Source organism: Chrysemys picta, chromosome 4, assembly GCF_011386835.1.
Source record: "Chrysemys picta bellii isolate R12L10 chromosome 4, ASM1138683v2, whole genome shotgun sequence".
Lineage (NCBI taxonomy): Eukaryota > Metazoa > Chordata > Testudines > Emydidae > Chrysemys > Chrysemys picta.
This window is the reverse complement of record NC_088794.1, coordinates 141,917,272-141,935,546: the sequence shown is the minus strand read 5'-3', so window position 1 is coordinate 141,935,546 and position 18,275 is coordinate 141,917,272. Positions and strand designations below refer to the sequence as shown.

Sequence of the window (18,275 nt, the reverse complement as noted above, 5' to 3'; positions counted from 1 at the left end):
TAACTGACTGTGTATAATAGACACCATAGCCAAAATATGAAAGCATCATGAGTGTACACGATCAGCTGAGGGGAAAGTTAGAAAAGAGGAAGCATGAGTAACTAAGGACCTGATCCAACTCCCATTGAAGTCAATAACAATCCTTTCCACTGACTTCAATGAGGGGTGGAAAGGGCCAAATTCTGCCCTCTCAATAGCAAAATTTACTCAAGTAACTCAATTTAAATGAGTGTGAAAGTGGTGTGTGATCAAAATCAGGCCCAGAATGTTAATTTCAGTGTTTTCTGATTTGTTTTTCAAGTGGTCTGTCAACTGATTTTCACATATCTTCTACTGAGCTCACATAGTAAATGAAAATAATATGCAGGCTGTAATACTAAAGGGACACTGCCAGTTTAAAAATGATAAACAAACACAATATTTACTATGTTATTAATAAAAACTTAGATGGTTAACACAGAAATTAAAAAACCCAATTCACTTTTCACTGTTCAGGCTGATTACTTTTTGCATTTCCCCCAACTTAAAAAAAAAAAGAACATATAAACAAATGAACACAAAATATTAAAAATCAGTGAATTATGCTTAGTGTTTGTTCATAGTCAGTTTCACTTTCAGGTTCTCACTGCTTAACTGGCAAATAGAGGCTGTTTTTATTTTATAAACAATTGTTTCCAGTGGAATGAAAATAATCATGAAATATTTCTGTTGGCTTTATAGTACTTTTGATTTTTTTTTTTTTAAAGCAAACTTTAAAGGTAGGGCTAAATTTGAGTTCTTATCTCTAGGACTACCCATTGAGGTTTAATTCTGCGTGGAGAAGTGTTGCTAATTGTCCTGGTTTTATCAGGGATCTTATTAGTTGATGTTTTTCTTAAAGCCTCAGCTGCTGGATTCATGCTATTTTGCGAGACTCTGTGTTCATTTAAAAAATAAGCCTCTAGCTCTCATAGCTGAGGAGAAAAGCTGGAAAACATGAACCAAATGCACCTCAAAGGTTCAGATGCCAGAGGGCAAATAAAGAACCCACAATGAAATATTTTTTTAAAAATCTCATGATTTATTAACCGATGCCATGATTTCTGGGGATTGACTTATGATTTGTAAATGCTTGGGCTAGAAATACTTGTATAGGCCCCAGTGCTGCAAACACAAACATAAAATGCATGGGAAGTTCCAGTGGGACTCTTTACATGCACGTGTATTTTCAGGACTGGGGCCTTAGATTTAGTCCGAGATTCTAAGGCCAGAAAAGACCATTATGATTAGCTCGTCTGCCATGCTGAATAACATGGGCCACTGAATTTCACTCAGTAATTCATGCATCAAGCCCAACTGTGGGAAAAGCGAAAGACATTTTTATGTTTGAATGTTGGACTCTGGTTTAAAAAAATAAATAAATAAAATACAAAAAATTAAAAGTAAGACCATGAATGAAGCAGCAGGTCCCACATCCTCTTGGCTCTCAGTAGGTTATATATCTATTTTTTATCCCATGGTTCTGTCTGTATTTAGATTAAACAACTGCTCATCAGAAAAAAATAGAAAGAGCTCCAGTGACCAGCATCTGGAATTTCTCTGGTTTAGTGTGGAGGTTCGTTTGACAGGGTTGGTGTAGTGAGCAGGGACTGACTTGCAAGTGTTTCTTAAATTGCTAACTAAAATCTGCTCTCCAGCGTCCGTCATGTTTGGGCTAAATTACAAATAAAGGAGTAACATTGTTTTGCTTTAGTAGGGCTTATTTCTTTCTGAGCAATCAGCTTGTTCTCCAGTGTTTCCTGCACAAGCAATTGTATCTAATAACTCACTTGCTATTAGCAGTTAATGACCATTGTTTGTTAATGGACCAAGACAAACAAGAGCAGTTTACTATATCAAACAGGCCATTAGCTGTATTAATGGTTGGCTTGTAGGAGTTAGTGCTCTGATAAACAGTATTCTGCAGTTTATAATGTGACCGTTTTATAAAATTACATGGTGTTTTGCTAAAAATAATATGGATTGGGTGAGCTTCCAATTTAGTCTCAGGAAATACTTATACATCTAAAATGAGTAAAAATAGATTTTGGACCAGATTTTGCTTTCAGTTTGTAGGGGTGTAAATCACAAGTAATACCATAACTTCAATAGAATGTCTCCAGGTTCACATGCAACCAAGGATCTGAACCTGAAACACTAGAGTCAAAGGAAGCATTGTCATCGGCTTCAATGAACTTTGGATCAGTTCCGTAATTATTATTATTAGAGAAGAATTTGGTCTTTTTTTCTAGCAACAAATTATTCCACACAAGGGATAGTTGGTTTAGCAGCTGTCCTTATTCAGAGGTTTAAGAAGCACCATTATAGAAAGAGCTGTGAGAAAGAGCTGTGAGAAGGAAGTGGTATAAATAGATTAAAATTAATAGGGGAACTAAATAGAGTTAGTTCCTGGTACCTTGAACTGTGCAGCTGTTTCTGTTTGGTTGTAATGTATTCAACTTCAGTTCCATTTACAAGAAAGGTCAGTAGCATTTCTGAAATAGTAGCTGTGAGAGCCAAGGTATTCCAATCACTTACTGTCTCACTTGTGAATGTAACCAGTGTTGTGTATAAATTTAAAAATAGGGCTAGTTGCATACTGCCCTTAACATGCCAAATGGAGATGATACCAAATTACTTGAGAATTATGGGTTACTGGTAAAGGGAACAGCTTACATGTTGGGAGGATAAAGAGGTTTTGTTTGTTTTATTTTCTAGACGCTGAATGAGCGTGCTCTAATTTTTGTATCGCTTCAGTGTGAAATGCGGGCTGACTAAACCATAAAGTTAGAACAAGGCAAAGCCAAATGGTCTGGCTCTGTTCTCAGAGACGAAAAAAACACAGGTTTTCCAAATAGCACTAACAATACACATAAGGGGAAAAATACATAACATTATATTTAAGATTACGGTGACTCAAAGAGAAAGTGCAAGAGTATTCTCACTACTTTGCTTCCTTCTATGGTCATTTGTATTGAGGAAACAAAAGCTAAGCCAGTTTTAAGAGAGAGCATTCCTGAGTTAGCTCACTTAGGGCTAGTTCATTTCCATTAGGTACAGCCCAGCATAAGGGGATGGGGCAAAGCTGCACAAGTCAAATGGAAGCACTAGGAAGTGTTCTGCCTTCCTGGACACTCCTATGCACAATAGGAACATGCTCCTCTCTACTCTCCTTCAGGGCTCCTTGTCCAGTTCCTTGACCGCAGATCTCAGCATCTGTTGGAGAAAAGTAGAGAGGAGAAGTGTTGCCCTGAGTGCAAGAGCTGCAGTTCTGCTCTCACTCTGAGTTGTGCATGGCAAAGTGTTATGGCAGTAGTCACCAGATGGTGCGGTTACACACACTCTTACAAGTTCTTAGCAAAATCTGAGCAAATTTTTAGTCTTGGAAGAAATGCTGCATTGTTGTTGTTTTTTCCTGAAATTTCTTTTGGAAATGTCATAAATATAAAGGGAAGGGTAACAATCTTTATCTATGCAGTAACCCCTCCTGGCCAGAGGTACAGAATCATTTTACCTGTAAGGGGTTAAGCAGTTCAGTTAACCTAGTTGGCACCTGACCAGAAGGACCAGTGGGAAAAGAAGATACTTTCAAATTGGGGGAGGGGAGTGTTTGTGCTCTCTTTGTTTGTTCCCTCTGGATAGAGAGAGAGACCAAGCAGGTAAACCATCTCTTGAAATGATACATCTAAAATTACAGAAATTGTAAGTAAAGGCAAAGAAATGTGTTAGATTATCTTTTGTTTTAGCTTGTGAATTTTCCCTGTGCTAAGAGGGAGGTTTATTCCTGTTTTTGTAACTTTGAAGTTGAGCCTAGAGAGGAATCCTCTATGTTTTAAATCTTTTTATCACCCTGTAAAATTACCTTCCATCGTGATTTTACAGAGGTGCTTCTTTTACTTTTTTCTTTATAATAAAGTTCTTCTTTTAAGAACCTGATTGATTTTAGTGTCCTAAAAATAAAGGGTCTGGTCTGTGCTTTTATTAAAGGCAATTGATTGGTATATTATTCTCAAACCTCCCCAGGAAGGTGAAGGGGTTTGGGGGGATATTTGGGGGAAAATAGGAACTCCAAGGGGTCCTTTTCCCAAATCTTTGTCTAAATCACTTGGTGGTGGCAGCAATACCATCCAAGGACAAGGAAAGGATTTGTGCCTCGGGGAAGTTTTTAACCTAAGCTGGTAGCAATAAGCTTAGGGGTTCTTTCATGTGGGTTCCCACATCTGTGTCCCAGAGTTCAGAGTGGGGAGGGAAACCTGACAAGGAAGCTTGGCGAGCAGCAAGGAGACTGGCTCTCTGCCATAATATCTCTAAGCAGAGTCAATTTGGAGGAAGAAATTCTGTCTGGGGACTGGGCACTGGTCTTTGGCTGAGAGTTCCGAGTGATGGCCTTGCCTGCATGCCATGTGTGACCATCTCTGTTCCAGGACTGGTGTATAAATAAAACAAGTTATGCTAAGAGTGTACCCAAACAACACATCACTGATTTCTTCTCAGATGGGAAGCTGACTAGCAAGACCTGGACATCTCTGTTGCTCAGCAAAGGGGCAGTGGAGGGTATTGGTGTTGCTAGCTCACAATTTTATCATCACCATATTTGGTGGTTTTTTTTCCTTAAAAGCCACAGATCCTAGAGTCATGTGATTACCTGAGAATCTCAGTTTAGATGGTTTTTTTAAACCTAAAGTTTCTGGCCCCCATGGTTGTGGAAAAGAGCTTGAAAACATGAACTCTAAAGGCTAAAAAACCAGAAGGTAACTAAAAAGAACCCCACATGTATTATTTATTTATTTATTTATTTACATCTCATAAGCCAATGTCATGGTTTTGGGGGAAGCTTGACTCACGATTTTTGAATATTTGGGTTTGGCAATACTGTGTATGTAAAAGTGGAAGGTTGAGAGGAAGAGGGCTCTTTGCACCTTTCTTCCTCACTGTTCACCCATGTAAGGTAAGTTACTTAAAGGGACTACTCATGTGCTTAAGTTAGGCACATGCATAAGTACCTTGAGGAATCTGGGCCAGAATCTGACAACCTTAGGTCCTTAGAGTTTATTATAACTTCTCCCCATTTCTACCAATGGTCTTACCAGATCTGATTTAACATGACCATTACTTCTAATGAGGTTCCTGGAAAGGATCTCCTCTGCTTCGGACTAGAAAACCAAGGAAGAGGTAGAAAGACAGACCTCTAGTGTGTTATAGAGCAGCTTTGTAATTAATATTGTCAGACATTTTTTCTTTTAATTCAAATTTTATCTAATCATTGCAAAAATGGTTTGGTCTAGACACTCTGAAATCATTTTATTCCCGAGTCCGTGGCAGTCTTCTGCACCAGTTATTATCTTGTAAAGTTGGAAAATAGGCAAAATATGGATTTTCTGCATAAACATAAACCTTTGTGTGCTCCCCTAGGTTTTGGCAGATATTCTAAACTTCTAAATAAGTCTTCCTGAGGTTAGCTGCTCAACTAGAGTAGCTTGAAGAGATTTTTAAGCCCCATAGGGAAAAAAACCTCTTTTTTAAAAGAAAACTGGGTGTAAACCATTTCAGGTGGACCTTGTAAATTCCAAAAGCCAAAACTAACTCCTTTTCAAGAAACTTTAAAGTCCTTTGTTTACCACTATAGCACCTGAAACCTGACCCCTTGAAGGCCTATGGACACTGGAAGCTTCATGCTTACCATCGTGGAGCTGATAAGATCTGTGGTAGCTGCTCAGCCCATAGAAGGTCTGCTGGCTCATTCTGTGGACTTTTCAGCTCCATGGTTTGGCACTTTGAAGTTTTCAGTTCTTGCCTACAGTATTTACAATGTCTCCAACTGCAGCCTTGTAATGGTTGCAAGTTGCCCTTCATGGTCAGCGTGGAACATACAAAGTCCATGGAGTGTAAGGTCCATGCTGACTATTATGGACAGCTCATGACTAACAAGAAGGGAGGTGATAAAAGTATTTAAAATAATAAATGGTCTAGAGAAGGTAGCTCTGGAGCTTCTATTCTCTGTCTCATAACATACGAATAAGGGGACAGTCAACAAAATTAAATGGTGGCAAATTCAAAACAGATCAAGGGAATTTTTTTTTTACACAATATGTCAATAGCCTGTGAAATTCTCTGCCACAGGAGGTCACTGGGGCTAAGGACTTAGCAAGATTCAGTAAAGGATTGGCCATTTATATGGATAAGAAGAATATCCAGAGTGATCATAGCTAATGCTAACACAAAATTTTGGAAGGGATTAAAAACCTTTGGTACAAATCAATCTTGAACTATTAGTTCATGGGGGCAGATTATCTCACATCTGCTATTGCAGTGTTCTGAAACCTTCCTCCGAATCATTTGCTGCTGGCTACTGTCGGAGACACAACATGGACTATGTTGACCTTGGCAATCTGGCAATTCCTGTGTTTCCAGGACGTGGCCAGTGGACTTTCTAAGGGATGGGCTGCATTTACAGAGCTCTCAGACACTATAAGGCCAAGAGCTATGGTTTGAGGAACTTAAAGCCCTTGCAGACACACATAGGGTCTTGCAATTTCAATGAATAAAAAATAGGGCTGTCAAGTGATTAGTGATTAATTGTGCTGCAAAACAATAGAATACCATTTATTTAAATATGTTTGGATGTTTTCTACATTTTAAAATATATTGCTTTCAATTACAACGCAGAATACAAAGTGTACAGTGCTTGCTTTATATTTATTTTTTATTACAAATACTTGCACTGTAAAAAAGAAACAAAAAGAAAGTGTTTCAAGTCACCTAATACAAGTACCGTCGTGCAATCTCTTTATCATGAAAGTTGAACGTACAAATATAAAATTATGTACAAAAAAACCTGCACTCAAAAATAAAACGATGTAAAACTTTAGAGCCTACAAATCCACTCAGTCCTACTTCTTGTTCAGCCAATTGCTCAAACAAGTTTGTTTACATAGTGGGAGATAATGCTGCCTGCTTCTTGTTTACAATGTCACCTGAAAGTGAGAACAGGCGTTCGCATGGCACTGTTGTAGCCGGATTTGGAAGATATTTACATGCCAGATGCGCTAAAGTTTCGTACGTCCCTTCATGGTTCGGCCACCATTCCAGAGGACATGCGTCCATGCTGATGACAGGTTCTGCTCAATAATGATCCAAAGCAGTGCAGACCGATGCACAGAGCAGTCCCTAGGGGCCGGTGAATTGGGGCGACCGGTCCAGGCACCACACTTTGGAGGTCCCCGCGGGCCAGCACGATTGGCCAGCATGGCATGGGCAGCGGGTGAACCGCTGGCTGCGGGAAGCTACCCCCAGCCCCATCCCTTCCACTTGAGGGAGAGCATGTGCGCCGGGAGGGCGTGCGCACGGCGGCACTGATGCAGCCTCTCCAGTCCCGGGAAGGTAGGCGGCGTGGCCCCAGTGCTGGGAAGGTGGGTGGCGCTGCCGCCAAAGCAGGGCCCTGGGGGGGAAGGGGCGGAGTGTGGGCAGGGCCACATCTGGCTGTTTGGGGAGGCATCGCCTCCCCTACCTGCCCCCGGCATGGTTGGTCCCAGAAGTGATGTCACTGTCACCCTGGGCCCTGCACCTCCTTGGGGACAGCCCTGCCGATGTATGTTCATTTTCATCATCTGCATCGGATGCCACCAGCAGAAGGCTGATTTTCTTTTTTGGTGGTTTGGGTTCTGTAGTTTCTGCATGGGAGTATGGCTCTTTTAAGACTTTTGAAAGCATGTTCCACACCTCGTCCCTCTCAGATTTTGGAAGGCACTTCGGATTCTTAAACCTTGGGTTGAGTGCTGTAGCTATCTTTAGAAATCTTACATTGGTACCCTCTTTGCATTTTGTCAAATCTGCAATGAAAGTGTTCTTAAAACCAACACCATATGCTGGGTCATCATCCGAGACAGCTAGAACATGAAATATATGGCAGAATGCGGGTAAACCACAGAGCAGGAGACATACAATTCTCCCCCAAGGAGTTCAGTCACAAATTTAATTAACACATTTTTTTAAAATGAGTGTCACCAGCATGGAAGCATGTCCTCTGGAATGGTGGCCGAAGCACGAAGGGGCATATGAAGGTTTAGCATATCTGGCAAATAAATCTCTTGCAATGCCGGCTACAAAAGTGCCATACGAACGCCTGTTCTCACTTTCAGGTGACATTGTTAATAAGAAGCAGGCAGCATTATCTCCTGTAAATGTCAACAAACTTGTTTGTCTGAGCGATTGGCTGAACAAGAAGTAGGACTGAGTGGACTTGTAGGCTCTAAAGTTTAACATTGTTTTGTTTTTGAGTGGTTATGTAACGGAAAAAAAATTCTACATTTGTAAGTTGCACTTTCACAATAAAGAGATTGCACTATAGTACGTGTATGAGGTGAACTGAAAAATACTATTTCTTTTATCATTTTTACAGCGCAAATATTTGTAATAAAAAATAATATAAAGTGAACAGTGTACACTTTGTATTTTGTATGGTAATTGAAATCAATATATTTGAAAATGTAGAAAAGCATCCACAAATATTTAATACATTTCAATTGGTATTCTATTATTGCTTAACAGTGCGATTAAAACTGCGATTAATCGTGATTCCTTTTTTTAATTACGATTCATTTTTTGAGTTAATTGCATGAGTTCACTGTGACTAATCGACAGCCCTAATAAAAAAACAATGACTGGGTCTGATACAAGCTCTGCTGGCAGATCTGTTGATTCCATAGGAGAAACAATGGGGCAACTATTAAACTACTGAACCTGTTACATCTGCTCTCTCGTGGGGAGTGAAGAGGAGCCCTATGTCTGAAAAGATCTTGAACCTGCCACTCCAGTATGCCAGGTGTTGTGAGAAGTGGAGCGATGAAGCAACTGGAGGGAGTAAGAATAAATTGTTTGGGGTAAAGTGAGGATCATCTGATGGGGGGAGTACGTGAGGGAGGGGAAGACTGAGGGAAGCTATGGAAGGAACAGATTGAGAGTACAGGGACAGAAAGGCAACAGTCGTAGGGAAGAGAAATGGGCAGAGAAAATGAAGAGATGGAAGCGTGAACCCCCAGCTGGGGGAGACTAGCTCCCACCCCTGCCAGAGCCCCCCACCATGGCTGCTGTCCCCCCTGGGAGGGCAGGTGGCATGGCTAGAAACTCCCCAGCCCCAGAGCTGGGAGGGCAGGCGGTGTGGCTGCAGCCTCCCCAGCTCAGAGAACCTAGCTGGGGCCATGACACAGGGACAGGAGAATGGGCAGGATGGGCTCTGGGGACAGAGTGTGGGCAGGGCTACACCTGGCTATTTGGGGAGGCACAGCCTCCCTCAGCCTATGATACCTACCACCCATGGGAAGAGGAAAAAAACAAAAAGTGAGACAAAGAAAACAAAAGTTAAAAAGAGTAAATGGTAGGAAGGTGAGACAGGTGGAAAGGAAAGAGCAGAATGAGGAAATGGAAGGACAGGGGGGGAAAAGAGCAAAACCTCTTACACTTAGAAAGATTTGCTTTATTTACGTACAGTTTTCCATTTGCACAATTATGTACAGTGGCTGAAATGAGGGAGTTCAGTGTGATGGGAGTAATCTTTAGATTAAATATAGCTAGGGTTACCATATTTTGTGCCTCCAAATGGAGGACACTCCACGGGGCCCCGGCCCCGCCCCGCCCACGCCCCCGCCCCAACTCCGCCCCCTCCCCAAAGTCTCCGCCCCCTCCCCTGCTTCCCGCGAACATTTAATTCGCGGGAAGCCTGAAGCAGGTAAGGGGGAGTGTGGGGGGAGGAGGCGCGGCCCAGGCTGGCCCCCCGGCGGCTCCAGCCTGGGTCGGCTCGGGCCCTGGGGTGCCGGCCCCGGCCCCCGACCGACCACCCCCGGCCCGCCCAGCACTGCCGGCCCCCGGCGGCCCAGCGCACGCCCCCGCTACCCCGGACCGGCTCGCGGCCCCGCGGCCCGGCACACACCCCCCCCCCCGCTACCCCGGACCGGCTCGCGGCCCCGCGGCCCGGCGCACCGCCCGGCTCCCGGCCCGGCACCGCGCCCCCGGCTCCCCGCCCGGCACCGCGCCCAGCCCGGCACCATGCCCCCGGCCCCGCGACCCCGGCCAAAGAGGCCCCGGCCGAGCCCTCCATCCTTCCCTCCCGATTTTCCCGGACATGCCCGGCTTTTGGGGATTTCCCCCCGGACGGGGATTTGAACCCCCAAAAGCCGGACATGTCCGGGAAAATCCGGACGTATGGTAACCCTAAATATAGCCAGAGGGCTGCAGGGGGAGAGTTTTGAGGCTGACTGAGGGCTCAGACCAGGATTCCCACCAACCAAATCCAAGTCCTGGCAACTGTGGATCTGACTTCAAGATTAAATAAACTCCAAGATTCTTGAATCCATCAGAGGCTTCAGTGAGACCAAGACAGAATCAACAAGGGCCTAGTTACCTTAATCTGCCATTCTACTGGATGCTGTCATCATATCTAGCACAGCTAAGCAGGGTCAGGCCTGCTCTGTGCTTGTATTGCAACCTTCAAGGGACCAAACTTTCTTGTATTGCAAAGATCAGAAAGTAGGTCACTAGAAAACTCCAGCCAAACAATAGCAGCAGAGAAGGCAGGAATCCATCCAATTCCCCACAATGAGCTGTGAACTTCAGAACTTAATGAGGAGTATTTAAATACTGACTTTACTGCAGATGATTTTTATTTTTAAAAACAAACGAACCAAGCATGCAATATGCCAGTCTAGGGAAAATGTCCCTGCTTGCAGCTTTTCAAAAAGTCCTGTATTTCTAAAGATGCGAGCCTCACGCACCTTACCTGATCATGCAGTGTTAATGTCAGTGAATTGTCCCCAGAGATCCACTAATCATTGCATAATCATGAAAGAGTACCCCTGTCTGCTTATGTACTCAGGTTTCACACCACCAGAGGAGTGAAGTTCTAGAAAAGCCCTGAAAGGGGAGCAGTGGGAGCAAAAAAACTACCTGGCTTTAAGACCAAGCTTGATAAGTTTATGGAGGGGATGGTATGATGAAACTGCCTTCAATGGTAGATAGCCGATCTGTAACTGCTAGCAGCAAATATCTCCAATAGCTGGGGACACTAGATGGGGAGGGCTCTGAGTTACTACCGAGAACGCTTTCCCAGGTGTCTGGCTGGTGGGTTTTGTCCACATGTTCAGGGTCTAACTCAGTGGTTTTCAACCTGTGGTCTGCAGACTGCTGGGGGTCAGCATACTATGTCTAAGGGGTCCACAAAAGGGGACTATGAAAATAAAGTTTCAGAGCCCAGAAAAGGCATTCCATTTCTCTGATCAATCAAAAGTATGTGAATACCCCCCACCTACTGGTCAAAATCAAAGAAGTGTTGTCATTACCATAGAAGCCCACAGTTTAGCACCCTTTCTCATGCTGCGCCAAATGCCATGCTGAGCAGGTGTAACATTTATAGTTGAATTCTGTTCAGACAGTTTTCAGTCTAAGACTTCTATGGTAGGGGTGCACGGACCACAGGTTGAATTTCCAAAGGGTCTGCATCTCCATTTGAAATTTTTTAAAGGTCCACAAATGAAAAAAGGTTGAAAACCACTGCTCTAATTGATTGCCCTATTTGGGGGTGGGAAGGAATTTTCCCCCAGAGGCGGACTAAGGATTCCTGAGGCCCTGGGCCAGAAAAAGTGGGGGGCCCCTTCCTACCCCTTCTCCCTGCGGCCCCGCCCATGGCCCAACCATATTCTGCTCCTTCTCCCATGGCCCCACCCTTGTTCCACACATGGTCCCACCCCATTCCACCCCCACTGCACCCACAACCCGTTTACTCCTTTCTCCCCCCCACACTGTGGCCCCAAGACAAAAAAGCTCTGTCCCCCTGCCACAGCCCTGGGGCCACAGTGGGGAGTGAGAGCTTCCCCAGCGCTGAGGCTACGGCAGGGAATGAGAGCTCCTCTAGTCCCAGTGCTGCAGTGGGGGTCTGGGTGCTGGGGTGTCTCCGTCCCACCTGCGTGGCGCTTCTGCCAGGGCTCTGGGCTTCCGCCGCCCCAGGGCAGATTTCTGCTGGGGGCGAGGTGCCCATTTTTCCAGGGCCCCCCAATTGGCCAGGGCCCCTGGGCACAGGCCCCATCAGCCCATTGGATAATCCGCCACTGTTTCCCTCCGGTCAGACTGGCAGAGACCCTGGGGGGGGTTGGCCTTCTTCTGCAGCAGGGGGAACAGGTCACTTGTAGATTTAAACTAGTGTAAAGGGGGATTCTTTGCAACTTGAAGTCTTTAAACCATGATTTGAGGACTCCAGTAACTCAGCCAGAGGTTAGGGATCTATTACAGGAGGGGGTGGGTGAGGTTCTGTGGCTTGTAATGTGCAGGTCAGACTAGATGATCACAATGGTCCCTTCTGTCCTTAAAGTCCATGAGCAAGGTGTGGGGGCCCAGAATAAGTATATACGTCCAATCTATTGGCCCACCGCAATTAGGGAAGCTATGTCATTGAATTTATCTTTTATTTCCTGCACATCGCCCAGAATGACAATCCTGTACAGCTGAACACACTTAATGGTCTTGCACACTTGTGTGATGCCTGCCCCGACCGTAGATTTTCCAACACCAATCTGATTACCTAGTGGCTGATCGCAATACGATTCCAAGCTTCCAGGGAGTGATCGTTTCTTCACCGTCAAAGCAGCACTTGTTTTGGTGTCTCTGCACTGGAGAGCTGGGGTGAGCTCAGCATGTATTTATACCTGCTCCTGTATTTTTCACTTCATGCACCTGATGAAGTGGGTTCTAGCCCACGAAAGCTTATGCCCAAATACATTTGTTAGTCTCTAAGGTGCCCCAAGGACTCCTCGTTGTTTTTACTCCAGGAATGTAGCTTTCCACATCTGAAAGTTCTACGGCCGTTGCTGTTCGTCCCAGATTGGCATCATGATCAGGTTCCACCTCTCGCTGCTTGATTCCCGGGCCCAGAAATGCTGCTCCACTGTGTGCAGCTGGTCAGTGAATGCCTGCAGCATCTGGTGATTTTTATTCACTGTCCACATCATCCACGCCTCAGTTTTCCCATTTTCAAAGCTGTAGCCCTGGCTGCTGTGGTGGTTATTGTAGCTCTGCAACTGTAGCGGTTGTCTCTAAAACAGATGAGACCTCCGCTGATCTGTTCAGCATCCGTGCGTCTGACGGCAAGATGGTGGAGAGATTGAAAACAGTCATGAGGAAGAGCAGATTATGGAACAGAGGGAACTGTGGAAACTTGGCCACCAACTCCCACAATTCCCTAAGAGAAGCGCTGGTATCCCAGAATACACTGCAAAAATTACCGAGAAGGTAGTGTGCTGCAAGGTGGCAATACCCAAGCTGTCACTAAGCGTATGTCTACACAGCATGGGCAAAGACAGCTAAATGTGAACTCACTCTCACGACATACTGATATTGGTATGTGGGCAGGTGTCTCGCCATAAAACTTTAGAGTATAGACGTGGCCTAAATGCCAAAGCCCATGTTAATGGTACATTGCATCGTTAATCACAAAAAGCAGGCAATGCAACCTTTAAGGCTTGAATAGCAAAAACATTTGTACATTTTCTATTCCTGTTTTTCTGGTTAAAATGTGTAGCTTTAATATTACTATTTCTGTTATAAAATGTATGCAATAAAACACAAGATGTGCAAAGCTTTGCACAGGCTAACGCAATGTTGCTGCTGGATGATTTAACTCTTGCAATTCCTGACTTTTTGCATTAATGTCGATTGTTGCATATAATTATATACTAGAAATCCTTCCTGCTGCAATCTGCTATTTGATGTTTCCTGAGATAGTGCGAAACTATTTTACAGAATAGCAACGGGAGAAATAGCATGGTTTTGTCATTCGTAAGGTTCATGGGAGTCTTCAGGATACAAAGCACGGCAGGTGCATACACCTCCATATGGAAATTAAGAAACCCTCCCAGCCATTTATCACTAATGAGGGAATTAAACCATCTTACTTTCCACTACACCCCACAAAACCAAAGCTCAGGCTAGGGCACTTTTCGTTAGAGATCGCAGGAGAGATTTAGCAGTGAGAGGGGTCAGGAATGAACACTGTTCTCTTTATTCTAATATGAATAACCTAATCTCCTTGTTCAGCATTCGAAGAAAGTGAGTCACCACTGGCACATGGCTCCCCTTTCCCTTCTGTGTCCCGGTATGGGCTGTTAGGGTCTGGCTACACTGCAATAAAACACCTGTGACTGGCCCATATCAGCTGACCCAAACTCAGACTGCAGGGCTCTAAAACTGCAGCTTAGACATTTGGGCTGGGGCTGGAGCTGGAGCCTGGGCTCTGTGACCTGTGACTCTCCCTCCTCATGTGGTCTCAGAGTCTGGGCTCCAACATGAACCTGAACATCTACACTGCAATTGTACCACCCCGTAGCCGGAGTCTGAGTCAGCTGACACGGGCCAGCGGAAGGGGGGGTTAGTTGCCGCATAGACGTACCCCAGGGGTTCTCAAACTGGGGGTCATGACCCCTCAGGGGGTCGCAAGCTGTCAGCCTCCACCCCCAACCCCGCTTCACCGCCAGCATTTATAATAGTGTTAAATATTTTTAAAAGTGTTTTTTAATTTATGGGGGGGGTCGCACTCAGAGGCTTGCTGTGTGAAAGGGGTCACCAGTACAAAAGTCTGAGAACCACTGACGTGCCCCGAGAGGGCAGAGCCGGCATTTAGCTGCAGCGCGGACATACCCAGGGAGGGCAGAGCTGGCGTGTAGACGTACCCAGGGAAGGCAGAGCTGGCGTTTAGCTGTGGCGCAGATGTACCCTGGGAGGGCAGAGCTGACATGTAGACGTACCCAGGGAGGGCAGAGCTGGCGTGCACACGTACCCTGGGAGGGCAGAGCTGGCGTTTAGCTGTGGCACAGATGTACCCTGGAAGGGCAGAGCTGGTGTGTAGACGTACCCAGGGAGGGCAGAGCTGGCGTGCACACGTACCCAGGGAGGGCAGAGCTGGCATTTAGCTGTGGCACAGATGTACCCAGGGAGGGCAGAGCTGGCATGTAGACGTACCCAGGGAGGGCAGAGCTGGCATTTAGCAGTGGCACAGATGTACCCAGGGAGGGCAGAGCTGGCATGTAGACGTACCCAGGGAGGGCAGAGCTGGCATTTAGCAGTGGCACAGATGTACCCAGGGAGGGCAGAGCTGGCATGTAGACGTACCCAGGGAGGGCAGAGCTGGTGTTTAGCTGTTGCACAGACGTACCCAGGGAGGGCAGAGCTGGCATTTAGCAGTGGCACAGATGTACCCAGGGAGGGCAGAGCTGGCGTGTAGACGGACCCCGGGAGGGCAGAGCTGGCCATATTGGTAAACCGGGAGGGCAGAGCTGACTAGCCTTTCCAGGTTGATCACGCTCTGGTCTGTGGATCGGGAAATGCTCCTATTCCACGTGCGGGTGGGAGCAAGTCCATGCTCCCTGTACAACAGCGCTGCCTGGCCTGGCCTGCCCGTGCAAGGTGCCTGCCCCTCCCCACGCTAAGCGCCCAGCACTTGGCTGAGCTCCCACCTCCGCCCTCTTCCCGGGAGAGCAGGGCAGGACCGGGCCACCCCCGGGTTACACAGCAGGCAGCGGTGATTATAACAATCACCCCGGGACCCGCCACCCTCCTGCCCCGGGCTGGCTGGGCGAAGGGAAGCGGCTTTTCCAGCAGCTCCGGTGGGGAGCGGCTCAGGCCCCCCGCCCCGCAGCCTCCCCGCCCCGCTCCGGCCAAGCCCCGGCCGGGCCGGTTCTAGGCTCCTCCCCGCGCTGTCACACATGCCCCAGGTGCTTCCTGCCCGCTCGCCCGCCTGGCTCGCACGGGCAGGGCCGGCGATGCGCTCTCCCGGGGCCAGGCGCGCGCGGCGGCGGCGCCCGAGTTTCCGCGCCGGCTGAGGGGAGGCTGCGGCGGGCGGGTGCGGAACTGGCGGTGGGGGCGGCGGCTTCCTGCGGCGGAGCGCCGAGGGCCGGGAGCGCCAGCTGCGGGGACTCGGCAGCCCGGCCGGGCCCGCCTCGGCTGGGGCGGAGACCCAGCTGCGGCGGCGGCAGGCGGGTGCCTGGCTGGTGACTGCTCCCCGCGGGAGGCGAACCCGAGCGGGCTTGCTGCAGACGGAGCCCCCCAGTGATTGGCGTCCCGGCGGGCAGGGGAGGGGTGCGCCTGGCGTTGGGGGCGGAGGGGGCTTGGGAGCGGGCTCCGGCAGGATGGCTCAGAGAGGCGGGGGCTGCCTGCCCCACTGAGTAGGAACTGCCGCTGCTGAGCTCAGCATCTCCGCCGGCTGTCAATTACTGCTTCCCCCTTTCGCTGCCCAGCCGGCTTGCCATGGCCGGGGGGGCCATGAAGTTCAACGGGTACATGAAGCTGCGGATCGGCGAGGCGGTGGGGCTGCAGCCCACCCGCTGGTCGCTGAGACACTCGCTCTTCAAGAAGGGCTACCAGCTGCTGGACCCCTACGTGGCCGTGAGCGTGGACCAGGTGCGGGTGGGGCAGACCAGCACCAAGCAGAAGACCAACAAGCCCACCTACAACGAGGAGTTCTCCGCCCCCGTCACCGATGGCCGTCAGCTGGAGCTGGCCGTCTTCCACGACACCCCCATCGGCTACGATGACTTTGTGGCCAACTGCACCCTGCGCTTCCATGACCTCTTACACACCACGGGCAATGCTGACAGCTTCGAAGGCTGGGTGAGTAGCTGTCCTTCCGCGGGGACGTGGGCTGCCCACGCAGTGTGTGCTCACATCTACTGGCATGTATATGCCCGCGCCTGTATATATGCACACACATTTCTGTGCTCACACATGTACTTGAATTCTCACCGGTACATGCATTCTGCATGCAAGTGCGACAAGATGCATCTGTGACGGCCACCATGTCGGCCAACCCACTGGAGATTGAACTGGGGACCTCCAGGGCTAAAAACATGAGCTCAAGAGCCCATGGTCCCCAGCAAGGGGCTGTAAAAACTCGTATTCTCTGTAAATATGTGAGTAATGCACACTCACTAGTTGGTTATGCATGCACACCTACAAACTCTCATACATATGTGTATGCTTGTAGTTAGTTGCAAACATGCACACGAGGAAGGACACATTTCCTTACAAATCTATGTACGCACATACCCATACACCTGAATTTAAAGCAGTTATAGGGTTGAACTTGGCAATGCATGATCATGCATAAATCACATACATAACAGCATAAGCCAAACATCAGTATTTGCAGGTTCCCCCGCTTTCCAAGTAGCTGCAACTTGCATTTTTCCTCCTCGTTCTTTTTGCTGATACAGACTAACACGGCTACCACTCTGAAACCTGTCAGAGCTATAGTTCATGTTTCAACCCTAATGATGGAATGGATGATATACAGAATAATAGAAATGTAGGGCTTCAAAGGACCTGAGAAGGTTATCTAGTCGTGCATCCCTCTGTGCTGAGGCCAGATTAAGTATACCTAGATCATCCCTGACAGGTGTTTGTGTAGCTTGTTCTTGTTCTTCAGTGAAGGGGATTCAGTGACAGGGATTCAAAAACCTCCTTCAAACGTGATCCAGTGCTTAACTATGCTTAGAGTTACCAAGTTTTTCCTATTGTCCAACTTAAATTTCCCTTACTGCAGGTGAAGCGGATCGCTTCTTGCCCTACCCTTGGTGGATTTGGAGAACACTTAATTACTGTCTTTATAAGAGCCATTAATATATTTGAAGACTCTTATCTGGTCCCCCTATTCCCCCCACAGTCTTCTCTTCTCTAAACTGAACATGCTCAATTCTTTCAACTTGTCCTCAGAGGTCAGGATTTCTAAACCTTTTATCACTTTTGCTGCTCTTCTATGGAATCTTTCCAATTTTTTCACATCTTTCTTAAAATGTGGTGCATAATAATTACCTCCGTGTCAGTTAAAGGATTTCCTGCTTTCATTTCCAGAACTAGAATATGGGGAAGGGAAGTGTATCCATCTAGCAATAATTTACAGTTTAACAAGAAATGCTGAATGAAAATACACACCATTCCAGGTAGACAGATTGCAGAGGAGTTTGGATATTCCCAGGAGGAATTACAGTTAATAACTTGTTGAGACCAGACAGTGTAGTGAGCGTAGTCAAAAAACCACCACAGTCAAATCAGACTGATGATACATGGGGAAGAGAGAAGGGTCACTAGAGAGAAAAGATAGATGTCGGGATCTTATCACAAGAGAAGCTGCCAGTGCTTTCCTTTCTCAGTTCAGCATAGTGGCTGAGAAATAACATTATGTATTGAAGTACCAGAGAGACCATTATGTGTCTATAGACAAATAC

The 18,275-nt window shown here is 46.9% G+C and overlaps 1 protein-coding gene across 2 annotated transcripts in view; it reads left to right on the top strand.

Moving 5' to 3' along the window:
* The window catches only part of PRKCH (protein kinase C eta), a 221,936-nt gene that overhangs the window by 41,083 nt on the left and 162,578 nt on the right, over positions 1 to 18,275 (top strand). The window contains exon 1 of one of the 2 annotated variants that reach the window (XM_005285869.5): positions 15,559 to 16,662. The exons of the other annotated variant lie outside the window; for it this stretch is intronic. Coding sequence (XP_005285926.1) covers positions 16,300 to 16,662 — 363 coding nt within the window. The 5' untranslated portion in view covers positions 15,559 to 16,299. Of the gene's footprint in view, positions 1 to 15,558; positions 16,663 to 18,275 lie in introns of those variants that run through there. 2 annotated transcript variants of the gene reach the window in all.